The sequence below is a fragment of the Pezoporus flaviventris genome, unplaced genomic scaffold (genome assembly GCF_033815535.1).
Source record: "Pezoporus flaviventris isolate CSIRO_AGI_PZ_B2104156 unplaced genomic scaffold, CSIRO_AGI_Pfla_v1 ptg000013l, whole genome shotgun sequence".
NCBI lineage: Eukaryota > Metazoa > Chordata > Aves > Psittaciformes > Psittacidae > Pezoporus > Pezoporus flaviventris.
In genome coordinates, this window is record NW_026892561.1 from 40545604 (window position 1) to 40567638 (window position 22035).

The window sequence follows — 22035 nt, forward strand, 5'->3', positions numbered from 1 at the left end:
GCACGCACATTGGGTTTACATGGCATAGTTTTGGTAGCAGGGAGTTGCAGGGATGGCCCCTGTGAGAACTGATCAGAAGCTTCCCCCACTTCTGACAGTTTCAGCTGGCTCCAAAACAAGCCTGTTGCTGCCCAAGGCTGAGCCCATCAGCAATACTGATGGCACCTCTGTGACAGCATATTTAGGAAAGTATAAAAACCACTGTGCGGCAGCAGTGAGAGAGGAGTGAGAAAAATGTGAGAGAAACAAAACTGCAGACACAAAGGTCAGTGAAGGAGGGGAGGAGGTACTCCAGGCCCCAGAGCAGAGATTCCCCTGGAGCCCATGGTGAGGCAGGCTGTCCGCTGCAGTCCATGGGGGTTCATGGATATGGAGTAGATATCCACCTGCAGCACAGGGAGGACCCCACACTAGAGAAGGCAGAGATGGCCTGTAAGAAGTTGGAGCCTGTGGAAAGCTTATGCTGGAGCAGGCTCTTGGCAGAAGCTGTGGCTAATGCAGTGGATCCCACACAGCAGCAGGATTTCTGGCAGGAGCTGTGATCCTGTGGGGAGCCCACCCTGGAGCAGTCCATGCCTGAAGGACTGTACCCAATGGAAACGAACCATGCTGGAGCAGTTCTGTAGAACAGTAGCCCACAGGAAGGGTCCACATTGAAGAAGTGTGTGACTATTTCCCAGTGGGGGGGGAAGGGACCCCACAATGGAGCAGGGAAACAGCATGAGGAGATAAAAATGGTACAGATGAGATGTTATAGACTGACTGCAACCCTCATTCCTCACGTCCCTCAGCAGGAGAAGGCAGCAGAGTCAGAAGTGAAATTGAGCCTGAAAAGGCAGCATAAACCACCTTTTTCAGTTGTATTTTTCACTATCCTACTCTATTATTAATGGGAAGGGAAGGGAAAGGGAAAGGGAAAGGGAAAGGGAAAGGGAAAGGGAAAGGGAAAGGGAAAGGGAAAGGGAAAGGGAAAGGGATCTTCTGCAAGTTCTGTCCAAAAATATTCACCTTTAAAGTGTGCTCAGAGAAAAACTTGACACAGAGGAAAAAAAGTTTCAATTATACTGCCTGTATTTCAAACACTTAGACTCCAAATTCCACAGTTACTTTTTTTAACTTTCAACCAGTAGCTTTTTTAAAGGAATAGATTACTGCGCCTTGTTTTAAAATCAAGGTGATGTTTTCATCCTGATACATCAATTGGATAAGGGCTACTGAGACTGATTAACCAAATAAAGATTAAGCAAATATATGTTGCCCCTAGAATTTACAATTTTTTTTTCTTTTTAACCACTCACATGAACAGAATACTACGTCAAGAATCTTAAGTATCTTTTGGGTCTAGTTTAAGAACTGGAATGTATTACATTACAGGCTACTTTTAAGAATTTTATTGCATTAGCTGACACAAAGTAGAGTTGAAACAGTAGAGCTGTAAAGATATTAATCTTGCTTTACGTTATGCTGTAAAGTTTAAACCTATGTAAAAGTGGCATAAAGGTAAAGACCAGGTAAGATCTGTACTTTCCTGTACCTGAACAACATGTAGATTGGCAATTTCAAAATTCAGTTCTCCATGCAGAAACACAAGAACCACCACAAGCAAGTTAAGGAACTGCAGCAGATTGCAGAGTGGCATACATTTACAACTGCTGTTGTGACTGCAGATCACTGAGGCTGTACAAGAGCTAGCTGGTTAAAGCTAGCTCAAGTATGACTGCACCAGTAATTGCAATGCACGCTGCCTCTACAATCTTTGCATAGTTTCCTCTGCAAGGTTTGCACTAGGATGGAAGAAAGGCATGAAACATTGCAAAACCAACCTAAATAAAGTCCATATATATTAAATTACAGAACTGAAACTATGTCATACTCCTGTTCTTTCTTCTGGGTAAAGCCCCTTCCTTTATACCAATGATAGAGTTATGTTGTGTCACTATGCCTCTTAAATCTTTCGTGCAAATATTCCATTAGCTTATAGAAAGTTTACATGCCAAAAATTTTTATCTTGTTTTTATCACATTTTTATAATAATTTTTATCATAGAGAACAATTATCTACCATCATCTTCAAAATCTCATAATTTTGCAGTAGTTATGAAACCTCATTAATTAAATACAGACAGTAAAGAGAAGGTCAGCAGGTTTTCATTTCAACATGGAACAGTGTCCTGAGACAGCTCAGTACATTACAAAAGTCTGGGGTGGGGCAGGGAAACAGGCAGAAAAAAAAAAAAAGGAACATATGTCTTAATTGCAGAAACAGTAACTTTTACAGGAAGACCTTAAATTTGCTGGTGCTCTTCAATGATTTTTTTAGTTACTCCATAGTGTACATGAAGGGAAAGACAGAAGTCCATTCCCTGTCAACAAGCCCTAAAACAAGAACACGGAGCCATAAAACAAGAAAGCCGTGCCAGGCTAAGTGCAAGTTCTTTCATCCTCTGATGTAGCATGTGATTACTAACAAAAATTACATGCTTATAAGCTCCTTAAATGAGCCTTTAAAACCCATTTTTGCCAAAGCTGGCAGACTGATCAACCCTCCTTCTGTTCCAAAGAGGAGTCTGTAACATTTCATTATTAGTTTCAGTTGACATTACCGTGTGGTAGCACACACAGAATAACCCTCACAAATGTTTTACCCCAGCAAATCAGAAAACACCCTAGGATAAACTGCAGTACACATTCCATTAACGCATGCTCAGAATTAGATTACTGTCTTTCAGAAATTGATTTACCAGCCCTAAAACTGGTTTGGGTTCTAAAACTTATGGAAGAGAGTCATGGGAATGAGCAAAATGGTTAATTACTGAAACAGAAAACTAGTCAGTAAAGTTGAGTATTCCTCTCAATTTTGATTGTTCATCACTTATTTCAAATTGAAATTAACATCATCTGTCATAAGATTATACAGGAGCATTTATATTGCTTTTTATCTCTTTAAAAATTACCCAGGTAGATTTGGAACAAAGTATTGAAATACTGTTTTAATGGAATTTTCATCTCCTGAAACCCACAAAAAGTAATTAAGTGTATATAAATATAAAAATCATTGAGCAATTAGTTTGGAAAGAAAAAGTCATTAGAAAAAACTAAGTATCTGCAGCCTCTTTAGTAACACTGGCCAGTCACTGAAAGTTGTCCCAGTTAAACATACCTCCAAAAAGATGATTAACATGAAATACTAATTTTAAGGATTTTACAAAATACACTGCAGTTGCAATTCTTATCCTGTATACTGAATTCAGCCAATTATTCCACTTTTTTAAAAGGTAACTTTGAGAAATCCTTGATACTTTGCTCAGTTCTTCAGGTGTGCCTTAAGACCCCTCCATCACAACTCATCTCAACTGTTAATAATTTCAGGATTGATTTACAAGAAATATCTCCCAGTCTTGTTGGCTCAGCAGCATCAGTTTCTCTCAGAAGAAAAGCTCATTCAGGCAATGCAGGCAAAGTTACTTTCCCACAATTACAATGCAAGTTAGCAACAACATACTTCAGTGACCGCAGAATCAACTTTTTCTTTAGGACAGACTTCTATGGCTCAAGATCTTTGGCTAAAAATAAAGCCTGAGGGCTCAATATATTTTACTGAAGTCATTCTTTAAGAATACAAGGACTACTCCCATTCTCAGTCAATACATGTGCTCAAAACTTGTTTATTCTTCTTGAAACTGCAGAATGCTACCCAGATGGGTAGTATTTGGTTTTCAAATAGACACAAACAAAAGAGGAGGTTATCCTTCAAACTGAGGAAAGCCTTTGTTTTGCTTTTAAGAAATTGTCAATGTGAACTCCCTTTAAAGCCTCTGTATCAGCAGTCTTTCCATGAATACTTTTACTAATAATTTTCAGAAACAAAATTGGAGATCTAATACCAGCTTCTCCCTACGTTCTGTTACTCATCTCTCACTCTCTCTCCCACAAAGAATCTTAAGTTCTAGTAGTAGGCAGAAACAGCACAATTGTACATACAGAAAACAGCTTCAGCAACTCCCACTTAACAAAACAGGATTATCAGCCTTTAAATCTTCAACCTGTCTATAAAGATCTAAAGGAAAATCTTGTGCAATACAACATTCGCAAAGCACAGAAATTATACACCTCAGGAATTTTAGACTGAACTAATCAAATTAAAACTACATTTTATACATTTAAAAGGGATGCACTGCTCAGAATTCTTACCTGTATGACTGTTGAAGTGTGCAAAATTAGCAAAATTTGCTGTAGCAGTTGACTGGGGAGCAGCAGCAGCAAAGATATCCGAGCCAAGGTCACTGAGGAGGTCAAATTGTTTCTTTTCTTGTTGCTGCTGTCCTTGAGATCGAGCTACAACAGGAGACTACAAACAAGTTTTTGATTAGCTAATACAAAAAAGCTGGTATTTTACCATACTGATTTTTGCAAAATACTAGAAGGACGGAGTAAGCATATTCCTTTAACAAGCCATTTATTCCTGAAGTTTAAGATGCTGTGTACCGCACAGATCCTCCTCCCACAATATAAGGGAGACAATCTATTTATGCTTCTACGGTAGCTTTTAAAGGAACTTTGCAGCAGATTCCGATGGATTAATAGGGCCTAGAAGAATAAAGTAGCAGCATACAAGCAGCTTCAAAATTATGTATTTGAAACTGCAAATACTGCACAAATACAAGCAATAAAACTTAATTTTACAAGGCAATATAGTTATTCACTGCATTCTGAAAAAAATCTTTAGAATTCAGTGAAGGGAGAGAAAAATGAAGGACTTCATAGCAAGGCTGCAAGCTGCTGATTTCTAAAGAGGTCCATTCAAGAATTGTCTGTTACCCTAATGGTAAAAGAGATTTTCAAGCAAAACTGTTTTCCCTCCAAAACATATGTAAAGCCAAACACTATGTTGCTTGGCTTTACATAACAACATACAGACACTCCTCCAAAGCCACTCAACACAGTTACAAAATGCACAGGAAATAATGACAAACATCACACTTTTCACCCACATATTCACTACTAATCTCATGGTTAAGAGTATCAGGCATTCTACTGTTTTCAAATTAAAAAAAACAAATATGAAAATATATCACATTAGCTTCAAACTTCAGAGATATTTAAGTAAAAGTCTACCATAATTAAACTTGTCAATCACACTACAAAATTATGCTTTCTGCAAATAGCCATTCTTAAAAAAATAAATCAATTTGGCCAATAGAAACAAGCTTAATTTAGAACCTGATCTGCAAACAGTTCAACAGAACGCATAAAGCTGTCTTTAGTCATCATATCATTAGGTAACAGTTACAATTGTGAGAATTCTGCCACTAAAAGAGAAAAAGGACTGCTTAACAGTTCTGTGCTTTTCAGCTGTTATTACTCACTTGGCTAGGTGTGCCCTTGTTTAAGTGCAGTGCAGGTGCAGCTTCTCCCAAGAGAGATTTGAGTGGCTTCACCTCAGGTGTGCTGCTTGTACTACTAGCAGAAGACCCCGATATGGATGCATGCACTGATGCCACCACCTTTGCTTGCTCTGGAGGAACATACCTACGTTCAAAAAGAGCAGTGTTTTTTACAAGTTTAACATGAAAAGTTCTGCTTAATACTGATAAGACTAAAGCAAGGGAACTGGTATATCTAAGCTCTGCTATATTAACCACTGACTCCAAAACAAGTATTAGCAGTAGCCTACAAAATACCCATTATTTAATTATGCCAGATCTTTTTAAAATGGACTAGAATTCCAAGTCATCAATATTTTGTAGCACTTATTTAATACAAGCCAGGTGTCTTCCACCCCTAATAAAAGCCTGCAAAATTCTTTACTTTACCCTGTTGTTCACATCCCCTTAAGCCATTTCTGTACCGTCAATACATGCTACACACCAAGAAACTGCTGTACTTTTTTCTGCTTACTGTAGAAGCTCTGAATAAAGTCCAGAAATCATTTTACTTTAGACAGCTATGCAAAGAGCACACAAGAAGGAAAGCACACTCAAAAATACAAGGATAACTGTCCACCTTCACTTCTTGCTATACAGGCAACATTTATAATTGTAAATCTATCTTACCATCTTTTCTTTTCATATTTTTCCTGTAGAAATTCCTTTACTTTCTGTGGATCCCTGAAGTCTGGAATTGCTGATGATCTATCATCAAATAGGCCTAGCCAAATCTGTTTGCACACCTTATAAAAACAAACAACACAACCACAGATTAATCAAACAAAAATAAATTAAAGCCTATTTAGGTTTACCATTGTTAATACATCATTAAAAAGTGCACGGCTGCATATTTTTTGTTCCAGACTGAGCTGCTTTAACAACCAAGTGGTGCACCATGTACTGGTCTAAATACTTGAAGTTGAAAGACCATCTGTCACAGCCGGGCAAGCAACTCCTAGCATAAAATTTCACCCCCAAATACTGCTTTTACAAAATATTTGTATCAGGCATTCATGAAGGGGCAAAGCACTCGATTTCTGCTTGTGATATTTAAGACTCTTCTCCTTCACCTAATGCTATACATTCCCTTACCTGTACTCCAGGATTTAAACTATTTCAACAGATTCCATATGCCCTAAGCCCCATATAGTAGCTCCCAAAGGATCAGTATTTATACTTATTCCTATTTGAGTATAGGAACATTGTTTTTAAAGCAGCCTTTCTTACCATGATGTACACTATACCATAGAAACTGCATTTAATTTACTAAGGCTGACAGAAAGGGAAAGTACTTTTGCTCTGCTTTAATTTTCTAAACGTAGTTGTAAGTAAGCAAAAGCTGAGCCAGTTGCAAAATTCTCAGTCTGCTCAGCTTCAATTCTTGAGCAAAACAAGAGGAAAGGTGACTTCTCAAAACTAAGACACGGGAATTGTTGCATTTCAAATGTTTTCTTTAAGCACTTAAGACTACTCTGCAAATTACCCGAGTATGCACCCAAATGATACAGCAAATATCAGCTACCCTCTAAAACAAGACTACTATTTTAGAACAGGTTTCTTTCAGAGAAGCTGAGTCAAGAAAACTTTGCTTTTATGATGCATACCCCTTCTTCCCACACCCTTTCTGAAACAGTCCTCATCATTCCTCTCCACATGCTTCCTACAAACATTGCCCTCTATTGCTGCAACAGTGTCAGGTTTTCAGCATGGTCCCTCATGACCTTCAGATGAGGCATTCTCTAACAAGCAAGAGCTGCAAAAGCTGACAGCCCTGGAAGTTGGCAAATCAAGGCAGAAGCTGTGATACTGCCACTACATCTTCCCCAGTTGTCTTCTTCTTTACCAAGCCAGCTAACTTCACCAAAATTGCAGCAAATTAGCATCTTCTAGAGCAGTAGCTGTCAGACATGATAAAACTTATAGGTCAGGTTCAAAGACTGCTCAGGATTAGAAAGATTTAGACAGCCTAAGTAGATATTTCATACTTGATGTCTTGAACGCCTGCATTTCCAACACTACACAGTCCTTATTGTCGTCTACTGGATAGAGATAATAATGGGAAGCAGACCTAACTAATGACCAAATGATAGCCCTAAATTTGTGAATTAGACACTCATCTAAAAATAAGATCAGTAGTTCCTACTTCAAATAAGCTCAGCTATTTAACATTTATTCAGCAACTGTACTCCATAAAAGGTTTAACTTCAATAGACTGATTTGAGTTAGCAAATTTAAAATCATTATTTGCAGTATGGTAACAGGCAAAATGAAACGCTTTTCACCTTTTTCCCTCTCCCAGTTTTCTGCTTCATCTTTGCCCTGGAGGGCCTAAGTATTCAGAGTGGAACCACAGTCAAAAAAAAACCACAACAAACACAGCTCCATGTCAAACAGTCTCAAGCCTTCCTGACCACTAGAGACCATTTCAAGGAAAAATGAGACAAGGCCCTGTGGGAATTGAGATCATTACCAGCTATAGCAGATAACAGTTCTGTGAATATGCAAACAGGTATGAAGGAGGACTATGCTGTCCCAGACATACTGTTGGTTTAAAATGAAGCAAGCTTAATAAAGGCTGCATTGCACTGCAATTTTTGCCAACCTTCAGAAAGCATGCTTCCAAAAGCGTTTCCTGGAACAACAGATTTCTTCTAAACACAAAAGCAGTACCAACTGAAATATGCTTTAAGTTACTATTATAATTTATTTAATTAAACCTGTCAGGCACTTGTTACCGATTCTCTGTTACTTGTAGCAGAAAGAACATTACTACTAATGGCCAACACACAATACACAACTAACAAGCAAAAGAACCTAGGCTTAGTAACACACTCTTGATCAAGAAGTTGACAATTTAACAGAGTTTGACAGCAGTAACTATGCAAATACAAGTTAAAATATTTACCACACCAGAAATGCAAATTAAATTTCACATAAGTTTCTTTACCTCAAGAGTTCTTCAAGCAAGTAGTTTCTCAGAAGTCTTAAATACAGACAAGTTCTTTTAGAAAGACGAATTTTATGAAGTTTTAGAATCACACAAGAAACTACTAAAAAGGCAGTTTTGTCTATTTCTGTGTGATGAACCACACAATGCTTTGAACATCAGCAACTATTCCAAGCAAGCATTCAGAACACAATAAAAGGCCCCTTGTCTTTCCTTATTTGCTGGTGACCTGTATGCTCTACTTTTGTTACCATCATCTGACTTGACAGGGATCCACAATACTTCACTGATTATGCTTCAAGTGAGTCATAACACACAATTTTCAGCTACCTACAAAAAAGTAAACAGCAGTGTGATGTGCACTACCACAGGATGAAATTAAAACTGGAAATTAAACTAAGAAATATTATTGTCAGAACTTGCATCGCCATAAGTTTTTTTTTTAAATAGTTACCTTTAGTTTAGTCTTAAAAGTTGCTAACAGTACTGTGTCGTGGGCAAGGAAAAGGCTGCTGTGAAAAATGTATTTTTTACTGATGAGGCCATTGTCATTTTTATTTCTAAGCTATTTAAAAGTTACTCTTATTATAAAGATCAAGGATATTTATGCCATATAACTTGCTGTTGAGTTATGGTGGGGAATGATCATTCAGCATTTACATCTTGGGTACCCTGATTACTCCTCACTAATCACAGCTTTTAAATCCACTATCTGAATTTGAAAGTGCTTGAGATACTAAAAAGATTGGTTTTTCTACATTTCCACAATGTGGTTGGTTGGTAGGGTTTTTGCTGTTTTGGTTTTGGGTTGTTTTATTTTTTTGTTATTTGGGGTTTGGTTTTTTTTTTGTTACAATTAGATTGGTTTGAACTTCAGTTCTATGTTCTGTCTTGCCTGACAGCTGGCTAGGCATGACACCTGAACAAATTAGCAGAGTTATTCGCAGCATGTGCTGACTCTAGCTCAGTCATTTCTTGCAGGACATGGGGAAAAAAAGGTGCAAAAAGGCAGTAAAGGATATACAAATCTGCACAAATCTGAGCTTTAAATTACCAGTCTTCATGGTCAAAGTTTTCTTCTTTTTCGATACAAACTTACTATTCGAGAGAAGGAAAAAACACCACACACAAAACAAACAAACAAACAAACAAACAAAAACAAAACACCACCAAACAGCCAAGGAAGCAATTTTCAAGGAAAAATTCAGAACAATATGTTTTGAGAAATTTGAACTGATATCCCAAAGAGCACATTGCAAAACATTTCTCTTTTTCAATATGGGCTACTGCCCAAGTTTCACAATGCATCTTAAACTCCATTTTGACAGAATTACTCATTCCTTTGCTTTTACAGGGAACACGTGAAGAAGCATCTCAACTCACCACAAAGTTATACAACATTACTGTTAAGTTACTGTGCCCAAAAATTCTATGGCTTTCCAAAATCCTTCTACATCACACCGTTTCTGGTGATGTCATATTTCAGTTCAGCCGTTTAATACCAATATTATTCTTTTTGCAACAGCAGCAAAAGTAAGCCTCCGCTCAAAAGCTTTGTTATTCACCAAGAGTCTTGCTATGCTCCTCCTTTTGATAATCAAAGCTTTATTAAACAGAATGCTCTGCTTGGAGGAGAAGAGCCTGACAAGCTGAAGCCAAGAGTAAACATTCAAGTTATGTGGAAACCCCTAGAAACAGTGGAACATATCCAACAATCCATAACCATTGTCCACTGTCCCTGAAAAGTATAATTAGTCCATGTCCCACTGGTTCACCAATGCAGCAAGGAAAAAGAAAAAAAAAGGCAGCATTGAAGTTATAATAATTAAGTGTATGCAGCATTTGAAAGTCTACTTGTGTTGAAGGGCTGACAGAAGCAAGACTGAAGTTCTGCTTGCCTCTACTACACAAAGTAGTAACAAAACAAAGTAAAGCGTTATCTTGACAGGTAATAAGAAGTAGAAAACAAGACTTGGTAGTTATCTTCATTAAATTTAAAAGTTCATGAGAATACTTTTACAACTGGTTTGGGAAGAACAGTACCTGTTCTCTGCCAACAATCTCTAATGCTGCAAGGGATGTCATTAGATATTTGGCAACTACATACCAGGAAGTTCAGAATTAGATCAGTAAGTACAGCATGAAGCAAAGAGGGAAAGAGAATCGCAACCAGCTTCAACCTACTCACCCTGACCTGGATAAAAACCCAGGAGGAAGCAAAGCAAAAACTGCGAGTTGCCATAACTTAAATATATCACTGAAAGGAAAAACTGGGCCAAGCACATGTCGTATGTTATAATGAAGTCTTTATATTTCTCTTCATACCTTTGGGTTCCCCGCATCTGCACTCAACAGCTATTCTATTTGAGAGAAGTTGTTTTCTACACTACTTTCTAGCTTTGACAGAAAGGAATAAAGAAGTCATCCCATTCAATGTACATCCAGTACTCTGCAAGATTAAGTTAAACCAGAAAGGCTTTTGGTTTAAAACCCAGCCTCCTAGTAACATTTCATGCTTTCAGGAGTTCCAAGCAGGGCTCAAGGGCTAAGAGGAACATAAACATACCTGTTTCCACAAGAATTTAGCTTTTGGTTTTGCTCCTAGTTTTGTTGTCATGTTTTGGGGTGAGGGGGTTGTGTGTTTTTACAGAGCTGGGAAGGTGGGGAAGGACAGGCACATTAAAAAGCTGCTACAAAAAAAAAAACAAACAAAACCGAAACAAAACCAAAAAAAAAAAAAAACCAACAAAGCAAACCCTCAAAACAGCAGTATCCATCAAATTTTGGAGAAAGGCTGAGATAATCTGAGATTTCAGTTATTTCTATTCCAGTGCTACATATTTCAAACAATCCACACTACCATAACCACTTTGTCATAACTATGTCACTGATACACATCCTCCAGTGTGTGTGGGAAGGCAGATAAGGGAGCAACAAAGGCTTTCTGCCTGCACAACACATTGAGCCACCACACTTTAGAAACTTCTCTTAGCATAGTTGTGCTCGTTAGGAGTAATAGGAATTCAGTTCGGCCAGCAAAATTAAGTTTGTGCTCATGAAGCTGCCTTCTCTTATGTGCAGTTAAGGCAGCATGGCAAGGAAAAGCTATGACAGGACAAGTACTGCTGCTGGTAGAAGCTGCATTTCAACTAGACAAAGCACACCGTCAGACCTACAGCACTTCTTGTTTAGATTCAGACATACCATTGCAGGAAGATTACACATGTCAGTCTAGTTTTAAAAGCTCTAATGAGATATTACATTTCATGAGGCTGGTAAATGCCAAATTAGATTTTTTCCTTCCCCCCTCCCCACCCAATAAAATATCCTCCATTATGCACCATATATAAAGCTGTCAGTGCAAAGAATTACAGATTACCACACAAGAAAGCTATGTTCCAAAACATAACACTCACCACAGGAAGAGATATTTGGAAACAGTTCCCTTATGTAAGCACATTATAGCTTTGTTTAGTAATTCAGCACTTCTGATATGAATATTATTCAGTAATCTCGGCTGAAAGAATTTTATACTGCCAGTATACCGATTTCAAAGTCAGTCTGGGTCCAGAAGTTACAGCTGCTTTCATAAGCACGTACTGCAAGGTAATAAATCCTGCTAACAAAGACATTGTTCTATACACAATCGGCTCTTGTACCTCTATATCGTATTAGCAGAACCAGGGATGTACTACAAGGACACCTGACTGCACAGCTCATGCTGTCAGGACTCATCAGCTCCAACTCAGTCCTGCTCTTTCCAATTCAGGGTTTCTAGGCCATATACCACAGTAAAGTTGACTCTAGCAAGGCATTTTGCTCAGACCAGACACCAGCTCTGAACCAGCCTCATACCGCTACGAGTTCTGCAAAAGTGTGGGAAACTGGCACTTGCCCAGGTGCTATCAAGAGTTAGGAAGACCTGCACCAAAACAAAACTCAGCACTGTTAAACTAGTCCCAAGCAGCTGAGCATACCTGCATAGTGTTCTGCTTAATACCTCAGGTAAATATACATGGCCTTTCCTCCCAAAGATACACAGACTTTCCAAATACAAGACCAATACTATCTAAATAATTTTCTTCCACCATATACATACCAGATTAGGCTATTTGGAAATGTTAGAAAATACCTGGCACTTTTGAAAAAGGTAGTAGAAAAATTAATTATGTAACTGATTTGCCTCATAATACTATTTTTCAGCTTCAGGGGAAAGTGTCTGAATATTCATTAACAGCTCTATTGGCAACATGAGGTTAGTACCACCTCCACTTTCTGCTAACAGCGAGTTCACTTTCTACTACCATTGCTCTACTGAATCAGATGGCTAAGCAACATTATCATTTGATTATGAGTATTCAAACAGATTCATCCCCATACCACTCTCTCATTATTCTTAACATGAGAATACAGTGTGAAAATACATCACACTGTTCTTCATGAAGAGGAGGAGAAGGAGAAAAATCCTACCCAGAAAGCCAGAATTGCTTTATCCTTCAAAAAGGCTTCAGAAGGCACTTGAGTAATATCAGCTTGAAGCTGTCTCCGCTCTTGCTGCAAAAGTGAGCTAATCCAAACACTAGCAAAACCAGAATTCGGACATGTTTTACAACAGCAGATGAGCAAGCAACACTAAAACATAGATGTATTCTCACACAGTAAAAATCCTTAAATCTGTATTTGAAGCAGTTAAAAACATCAAAAAAAAGTTCATGTTACGTATGCCAGAAAGACATTCATTGAAGATGTATATACAGGGAAGAAGGTAGTGGTGCACACCTGAACAGCTGCTCTGAATAGTCTCTTCCCAAAGCAGTGGCTGCAAGGAAGCCTTTAGGAACAATGTTTTACAAAGGTGTCAATTTGTGACAACTAGAGAAAAGTTACTATTTCAGATATTAGGATTATTTCTACCCTTTTCTTAAAAAAAAAAAACAAAAAAAACCCTTCACCATTATACAATATATTGACCTTATAAGTACTCTTGGAAGAAGAGTGGAAAAACTACATCTAAGAACAACTCACTACTTTATCTCAGGGAAGCTTTCTTGCTCTTTTCCTTTCTATTCAGAAACAGATCCCTATTGTCAACCAATCATCTGGAAGCCAAAAAGCTTACCACAGAGGCCTTGGCCATGTTGGAGAAAGAATGGGAGGTTAAAGTGGGACAAAAAGTATTTTACAAGCTACAGAAAAATAAAAGAAAAATAGAATACTAGATTGCAAAAACTAGAGCTTTATATATATAACCTGCAGAACTAAACCAACTGTTACAACACCTAAGCCATTCACTGACTGTACTTTGTTTCAATGTCCATATTCTAAAATGATGGACAGTTCCACATTTGAACAAGTTTATCCTAGAAAATTTCACTTTTTACATACATAAGAGCCACCTATGCTGCATATAGCAAGCTAAGCAAAGAAGGTTTGTTGGGTTTTTTTGTGAGATTTTTTTTTGTGAAGTCAGATGAACTTCATCTCAATACTTTGGAATATTCACCTGCATATAAGATAAATTGCAATACCAACAAGAGAAATCAAAATGTTTACTGCAACACACAGTGTGACAAAGTGAAAATTTGTTTAAATTGGGCTTTAAACTTCTAACAGTGTTTAAAATATCATTTATGATCAGCATAAGCACTTGTTAAATCTACCATCTGCAACTACAAATAACTATTTAATGTTACTTTGGAATTAAGGTAATGCACTGCTATCCAAAAACCCAAAATTAAACTCTGGATGGCATTTTCATTTATCAGGTAGCTCACTGAAATCATTGCAATACTTTAATTAGAGGAACAAGTACTACAAACAGAAATACCCCGAAACATCATATAGCATTGCAGAGATCAGTGAACGTTTTTTATGTCAGTAACAAATTTCGGATCAAGTAAGTCTTCATGATTGGCAGACTAGTCAGATCTATAATGAGAAGGACAACTACACTAATTAGCCAAGTACGATCACTTAAAGTTCCAGATCAGTGAAAACTGGAAGTGGTAGCAATCTCTAACTGTTGCAGAAACTAAAATAGGTGTGGAGGAGGAGGGAGGAAAGAAGGGAGGCACACATAGACACACATTTTCCTCTACATTTGCGAAGCCTTAAGTGAAGCTGAAGTTTACAAGCTAATCTTGCGGAAAAAGACTCCAACATACTATATCTATACCCATAAAAGATTCTTTATTATTCTCCCTCTGCAAAATGTCATCAATATCATACACATATATACACACGCACGTGACGTTATACAGCTTAAACATGCCAAAACAATTTAAAAAAAACCTAGTCAAAACTATTATAAGTATTTTATAATGACAAGAGTTTAAACCCTGTTCCAGCTCTGTCTAGAGGAATCATCCACTAACAGTCATTTCAACAAGTAACACATATTTACCAGGACAGAAAAAGAAATAGCTGCTTCTACTTTCATTCTTGAACCTGACAGTTACGAATGAGCCAAGTTTAAGGAAAGTTAAGTATCAGCATTTTGTCTAATGATGGGATTTATGCCCACAAAGCTCTACAAGAACGTGTTCACAAGACACTCTGCAGCCTACAATCAATAGTTTTACTAAAACAGAATACAGATACAGCAAATGTGAAATAGAACTTTTTCTAATTCAGAACAGCAGCAAAAGCTGACTCTAAAATCCTCAGTGCTATAGCAGGTATTAAAACACAAACTCCATCCTCAAAGTAAAGACAGCAATAGCCACATTCAGGGTCTACGTGCCCCACACGTCCCCATAGAGCCAATGCACATTTACCTCCCAGATTTTGTTAAAAAATTATTAAAAAAGAATAAAAAGGCAGTACATTAGAACTTCTCCTTCAGAGCTGCCCCAAGCCAGTCCTAACCTATAGACATTTATTAGGTAACAATCCTTAGAAAAGAAAAAATAAAATTTCATTTTCCTCCCTCTCCAAGAGCCTTCAATGCTGATACACTTTCATTAAAGAATGAGGCTACTGAAACAACTAGAAGACTTTCTGACACCTACTCTGAAGAAATACAGCTACAAGCAACAAATGTATTTTTGTCACAGTGTGCTCTTTCAGGAAACACTGCTGCAGTCAGTCTCAAGGTCTGGGCTCGCAGGAAGAAAAAAAGAAAATGCATATTGCCTTAAGCAAAAGCAAAAGAAAACCCAATTCAGAAATACTGATCATATGAATCTAGATTGTCTGAGTGGGGCAATAACACGTAACACTGATGATCAGCAACCCAACTGAAACAGCCTCACTTCAAATGAAGCTGGCTTCAGACTTCAGGCTACATTTTGCTATGAACAACAACAACAAAAAAAAAAAAGAGAAAAAAAAAGACATTTTCCTTAAGTACTGTTTTAAAGTTTATCATGTGGTTTTCACGCTTTCACATTAATCCCCAAATGATACTTACTTCATTTCCATGTTTCTGCAGAAACTCTATTTCCTGTTGTGTGAAAGTAGTCATTGAAATTGACTTCACTCTGTGGGGTGGATTCAAGCCCCGTCTAAAAGAAGAAGCAAGTAGTAATTTAGTCAGTATTCAGGAAGTTTGGCATCATACGATCACTTTTAACATTACAACCAAAAGTCAGTTTGAAACTCAGGAGCCATCTCTGTAAAATGCACCATTTTGGTACTGCCATGTATAACCCAAGGCTGTATAAGATCATCTTAAAATAACATTCATCATGCAAAGTCGAATAATTGAGCTTTAGGGAAGACCAATGTTTACAGCAGCAGATGCAAACTCACTCTGATCTTTCTACGCAAACTTAAGAAAACAGAATTAGACTTTTTTGTTTACAACCTAATCTGTTTCCCAGAACTTGTTCACCCTTGCTTCTACCTTCCACCTCCCATTCTTCTGCCCTTCTGTTGTAGTTTTCTCTCCCTCCAACTCCTCCCTCACTTCAGCCTATTCTTAGTACAACTTCCACCCAATCACTAGATTTCTTCAAGCTAAACTCCCCAGCTCAGGTTCTTTTTCTCTTGCTTTAACCTATACTTCCTGTTCCCTGACAGCATCTCTTTCTAGTTCACTTTTGGCCTTCCATCCACAGGTCTGTCTCCCTCCTCCTGAAACTGCACAAGTCACAACAGCAAAAGCAAAAAAAAAATGTTTTTATTGTGTTCTCAAATGAGAGATACCATTACTCATGTAATAGCTCAAAACTTCAGCAGCTCTGCCTTAAGCAAAGATTGGCACTATTCTCATACCCATGCCAGAGACTGCTGAAGCAAGGCTAACAGAAACTCAAATAATTTGTGCTGCCAAAGCCTGACATTGTCAAACTCAGTTCAGACAAAACCTGCAAGCATAGAGAAAAAAACCTGCTGAGCAACAGTGCCAGTATAAGAAAAAGCTGTCTTTCTTTTCAAACTCTTTCTTTAAATACATGCGAAATGCTGCTTTTGCCCACAAATACTTAAAATCAAGCCGTGTTCTGCTCAGTGGAAACAACATTACGTCCTACATATGCCAAACAATGGAGACACTAACTTAGGCAATACAACGGGGCTAGTTTAACAGTCAGGCCTGGATTTTTGTAACAAAAAGAGAAGATAAATTAAAAGGAAAAAAAGACTATACATTAACTATGAGACATCAAAGAACACAAAATTCTGTGGTTATATATATGAACAGAAAGTTTCCAGAAAGGAAGCTGGGGGAAACTTGCAGAATGTAATATGGACCTAACAAACAACTAACAAATCAACCGATAAGAGTTAGCTTTATTGCTCATATTTTTGACTACGCTTTAATTATAAATTTGGTTCACATTGCTTTTAGGAATAAAAAACCATCCCACCACTGGCATCCAATTTAAGACTACTAGTAGTTTTCTTTAAACTCCATGATTGTTTCAAGAACACTATAAGTTAAATTGTTATAAATCAAAACACTGTATGACAAAAAATCTGATGACCCATATAGTAACATTTTATACTCGAGTCTTACAGAAAAATTTTAGCCAGGTGGTTGGCATCCACTTGGTATTTCACAGAAATACATTCCATCAAGTTCTGTATTACAATCACTTGCTTTCAGATTAAGTATAAAATTGGTTCCATCTACCTTAGCCTGTTCAATTTACTCTCCTCCTACTAAGGAGGATGTACAATTAGTTGTAAACTATTTCATGACTATTTTAAAAGCTAGGGTTATTCATTAACACATTCACATGTTTTTCAGCACAGGTAGTATATCTAAACTTTCATGCTAGGTTCTGCTAGAAATTGATTTTTTCAGTAAGTATAGTTTAAGTGCTATATTGTACCTGTGTTTGCAATTGAAAGGCACTGCACAAGTTTAAGCAGTACCTACTCTACGCTGATCTGCTACAGCTCTTCAAAACATTTACACCAGCAAACACTTATACTCAGTTCTGTTAAGCAGTAATATCAAATGTACTTAAAGCTTGGACAAGATTTTGTTTAGACTCACTAGAAACTTCCTACATGCCTCTTGCATTCCAGTGAGGACTGCTCTAGAGTTTTAAGGTTCAGGTTATAAAGTTTCCTGATTTACATATTATATCCATGATGTGCAATAAGATGATGATTTTTATTTTTTTTTAATACCCTCTAGCTAAAGGAAGACACTCCCATTCCTAAAGCTCAGATCACAACATGGAAGCATTAGGTGTCTTGCATGATGAAAAAGACTATGTTGCTACATCCATGGTCCAGGAGGACTGGAAAACCTGAACATAACTTTAATAGCCATAAATGCAAAGTTAACAAGCAAGCTGCAGTATTATACATACAAGTGTTCATGTTTATTTAACATGGCAAGGGGTGGGAAGAAGCCTGTGAAAAGCCTCCTCTTATGAAAGCAGTGCAAGCAGTCAGAGTGGAACACAGAATTCAAGACAAGAGGGTGCATTTTTCAGCATACAAATATAGCCCACAACATATGTATTATTTTCTTTAGATAAATTACTTTGATTCTACCATTAGAACAGCTAAACCTTAACTTCTTTTATTATTTCTAACTAGGATGAGCCACTTTCAATAACATTATACCCATGAACTGACTAGAATGTCCCTAAAACAGAGCAGTTGTGAGATTTATGAAGCAGAACTCAAGAACTAAGCCAAGGTACCAAAGGTACTCTTACTTGAAAAACCTAAGATATTTTATATGCTTCCTTACCTACAAAGATTACTTGATGACCCAAATGATTCACAAACAAGTCATCTACATATGGGGGAAGCTTACTGGTAGACAGCCAAGTATGATTATCCCTTCTGAGGAATTCACAAGCCTTTCTTTTTGTATTAAAAAGAAAAAAAAAAAAACAAAAACCACAAGAAAGCAAAGCAGCATCTACCACGTGGTTTGTTTCCTCACATGTATTTTCAAACTTAAACAGAGAAGATTTAGGTTAGATATAAGGAAGAAATACCTTACTGTGAGTGTGGTGAGGCACTGGAACAGGTTGCTCAAGGAAGATGTGGATGCTCCATCCCTGGCAGTGTTCAAGGCCAGGTTGGACAGGGCTTTGAGCAACCTGGTCTAGTGGGAGGGGGGTTGAAACTAGACGATCTTAAGATCCTTTCCAACCCTAACTATTCTATGATTTGACAAGACCTTTGCACAGTTGTAATGCTTTACAATTTTCCATATTTACCAGAAGATAAAATGGATTATAGTCCCTTAGTCCAAATTAATAATACCCAAGTTTAAATTGACCCAGAATAAATATTTGCAACCTGCACCCATGAAGCAGTACCATTTACTCCTTTCTCTAGCACAGAGTTCCTGAAGATGACAGCAACTAAACACTCCCTCAGCACTTGATCCAGGTCACTGTTACCTCCTAAGAGACCCTTGGGGAAGATGACAGAGTAAGACTATTCCGTCATCTGCACTCATCCAGTACACCATAGCCAGAATATTCCACATGTAGATCCCACTCATCACTGCCACTTTCTACATGCTCAGTGGCTATTTCTGTGGAATAGCACTGTGACCAGAACTTCCTGCTATGAGATTATACTCCACTGCTCCTGCATTTAGTCCAGGCTTCCACTGACACAGCCTATCATAGGGGCAGCTACAGAGAACACGAGCTCTCTGTTCCTCAGAAAGCATTGTTAAAACTGGTGCTCTCACAAACAAAGGAAGCTTTAGGCCACTGATACAAGATTCTGAAGTCCGGCAATTGAAGCATTAAACATTTAAAATGCTGTCAATGAGCACTGAACATTTGTTATTAGCATAATTTAGTAGCAAATTATGGTTGAACTTGTAATTGTTGGCAGAGTGGCCATTCCAGATGTCATCAAATCTGTCTGCAAAGGCCAGGGCTGGGAGGGGAAAAAAAACTTAAAGATTGGGCTCTGCTGGAACAGAGGGTCACTTCCACAGAAGAAATAGTGGGCCGACAGCTACACAACACCTCTCATGTACCCCTGTATCACATTCTAACACGATCTTAAGTCTAAGCCAGTAAAATCCAATTCCCTAAGAAGCAGGAAGTTACTGATTCAAATTCAATTGCCAAAGCATCAGAGCACCCTGTGTCCCAAGGTGTCTGGAAAAAAAAGCTTTACAATACCCATGTTACAGCATCTGTTATTATTTCTATGCTACTGTTATCAGCAAAGAGAATATAAGCAGTACTGGCCACTCCTTATAGCTGTAGACCTCCCTGGAGACCCTCCCACCATCTCACAAGCTCATTTATTTTTAACAGCAAAAGGCTCACACACACATTTAGAAGCACAGTCAAGGTTAGATTAACCTTATTCTTAAAAAAAAAAAAAACAAACAAAAAACAACAACAACAAAGAAAGACACCGCAAAAAAAAAACAACATCCTTTCTGAACTGTGAGGTATTCACAGTGGTATAGACATCCCCTTTGCTCTCCAGCCATGAAACTAAGAAACACAGTAACATAGGATAATATATATATATGCACATGTAAAATACACAGAGCCATTTTCCAAACATGCTCCAAAATACATATATGTGTGTGTGTAGAACTAGAAAGTCATACCAACATAACCAGAGCCACCTTCACTCTAACAGTTTATTTAAAGCATTTTAATTTTTGCAAAACTTCTTTTGGGAAAAGGGACAATAAATTGCCATCATTGCACATACTTTTTTCTTTTTTTTTTTTTTTGGGGGGGGGGGGTATTACTTTGTTTCTAGTATCTGCCATCAAATAGTCCTATCCCAGAATTAAAATTTCAGCTAGGAATATTATAAGCAGCTAAAAGACCACATGATCCAATAATTGTAAGAAATAGCATTAAAGAGCTTCAACATCCCCCACAGTAACCATAACACTCTAAACATTCTTTGTTGCTCCTTCCTGACACAAGCCCAAAGTGCAAACATCTGAACAAGAGACTTCCTCAGTAAGTTGGGAGGAAGCAAAAGCTAGGAGTGTCCCAATAAACACATCAGGAGATATATATTAAAAAATAAAAAAATAAAAAAAAATCAAGGTTAAATAAAACATTTCTACAGTACAGAACTTGTGGAAGTGTACACCTACTCAAAAAGGAATATTTTCCATTTGAGAATTTAAGAACATGTTATTTTTATGAAAGTTAGGAGCAGGCTGAGCAGTACAGAAGTGCTTAAAAGCACAGATATGCAGAGACAGCTGAGAAGCAAGGCAAAGAGGCATTTGATAAGACAAAAGGAAGGCTGCCACTGTCAGCAGGACACATGGTAGTACCCAGAAACACAACAGACACAGCTACCAACGTAATCCTTTGAACCAAAGGACTTCTGTCAAACCAATAGAACCCCTCTGCCAACATTACAGTGGTTTTGCTGTAACAAAGAGAAGTCTTGTGGTTTTGTATTACCGTAATCCTTAAGCCAAGAAGACTGCTCCTCTAGAGCATTTCCTCCTACTCTCAGGGAAGAAATGTTCATGCATACATTTCTACACATCCTATATTCTTGCCAAACACCAAAAAGTTTAATGAGGCGCAGCTTCTGTAATGCTAGCGTGCTTGCTTCCCCCCCCCCACCCCGGAAGAGAATTTAAACAGCAGACAAGCAGAGGTATTTTGAGAGGAAGCCACTATCAATATCACTGTCCATGAACTTTCTCCTGCATATACAATTTTGCACAGGAAAACTTAAACCTGAAGTATTACAGAAAAGGACCTGCTCTGTGTTACTCATACTTTTAACTTGACAAGACTCACGTTCAACATCTGTCAGAAACAGATCTTTTCAGCAAAGTCACCATTTCTCTCATCATTTTTAGCAGTACTTGGAACAAGCCAGACTTTTTTTTTTAAATAGTGAAGAAAAAATGTTTTTTTTACAAGCAAAATCTGGTAAGAAATAGCATTGCTCTCTTTCTACATACAGAATCCTTGATGGAAACTAAGGATGGATCCAAAATGAAGGTTTGGAGTTTGAACAGACTGTCCTTGCCAAGACAGTGAAGAAACACTTCAGAAAACTTAGGGGGAAAAGGAAAAAAAAAGCTATACTTCAGATTTAAAAAGTTTGGAGTTAGCTCATGGAGAACAACATGCCTAAGATGATACCAATGTTAGCAACCACTTTTAATCAATTAAGAAACCTTTCTGAAGGAGACTTGTTAATGTACCAGTATTTTAACTTTTCATTGAGCACTTCATACTTAAAAAAAAACTAAAAAGTCTACTGGACTCAACTC

At 37.6% G+C, this 22035-nt stretch overlaps 1 protein-coding gene across 8 annotated transcripts in view; it reads right to left on the reverse strand.

Moving 5' to 3' along the window:
* Positions 1–22035, reverse strand: part of AGFG1 (ArfGAP with FG repeats 1) — a 34885-nt gene that overhangs the window by 9879 nt on the left and 2971 nt on the right. For all 8 annotated transcript variants that reach the window (XM_061452953.1, XM_061452952.1, XM_061452951.1 and 5 more), the window contains exons 2-5: positions 15784–15877; positions 6053–6168; positions 5366–5528; positions 4191–4347 (exon numbers count right to left, since the gene is read on the reverse strand). In XM_061452953.1, the coding sequence (XP_061308937.1) occupies positions 4191–4347; positions 5366–5528; positions 6053–6168; positions 15784–15877 (530 nt within the window). The remainder of the gene's footprint in view (positions 1–4190; positions 4348–5365; positions 5529–6052; positions 6169–15783; positions 15878–22035) is intronic.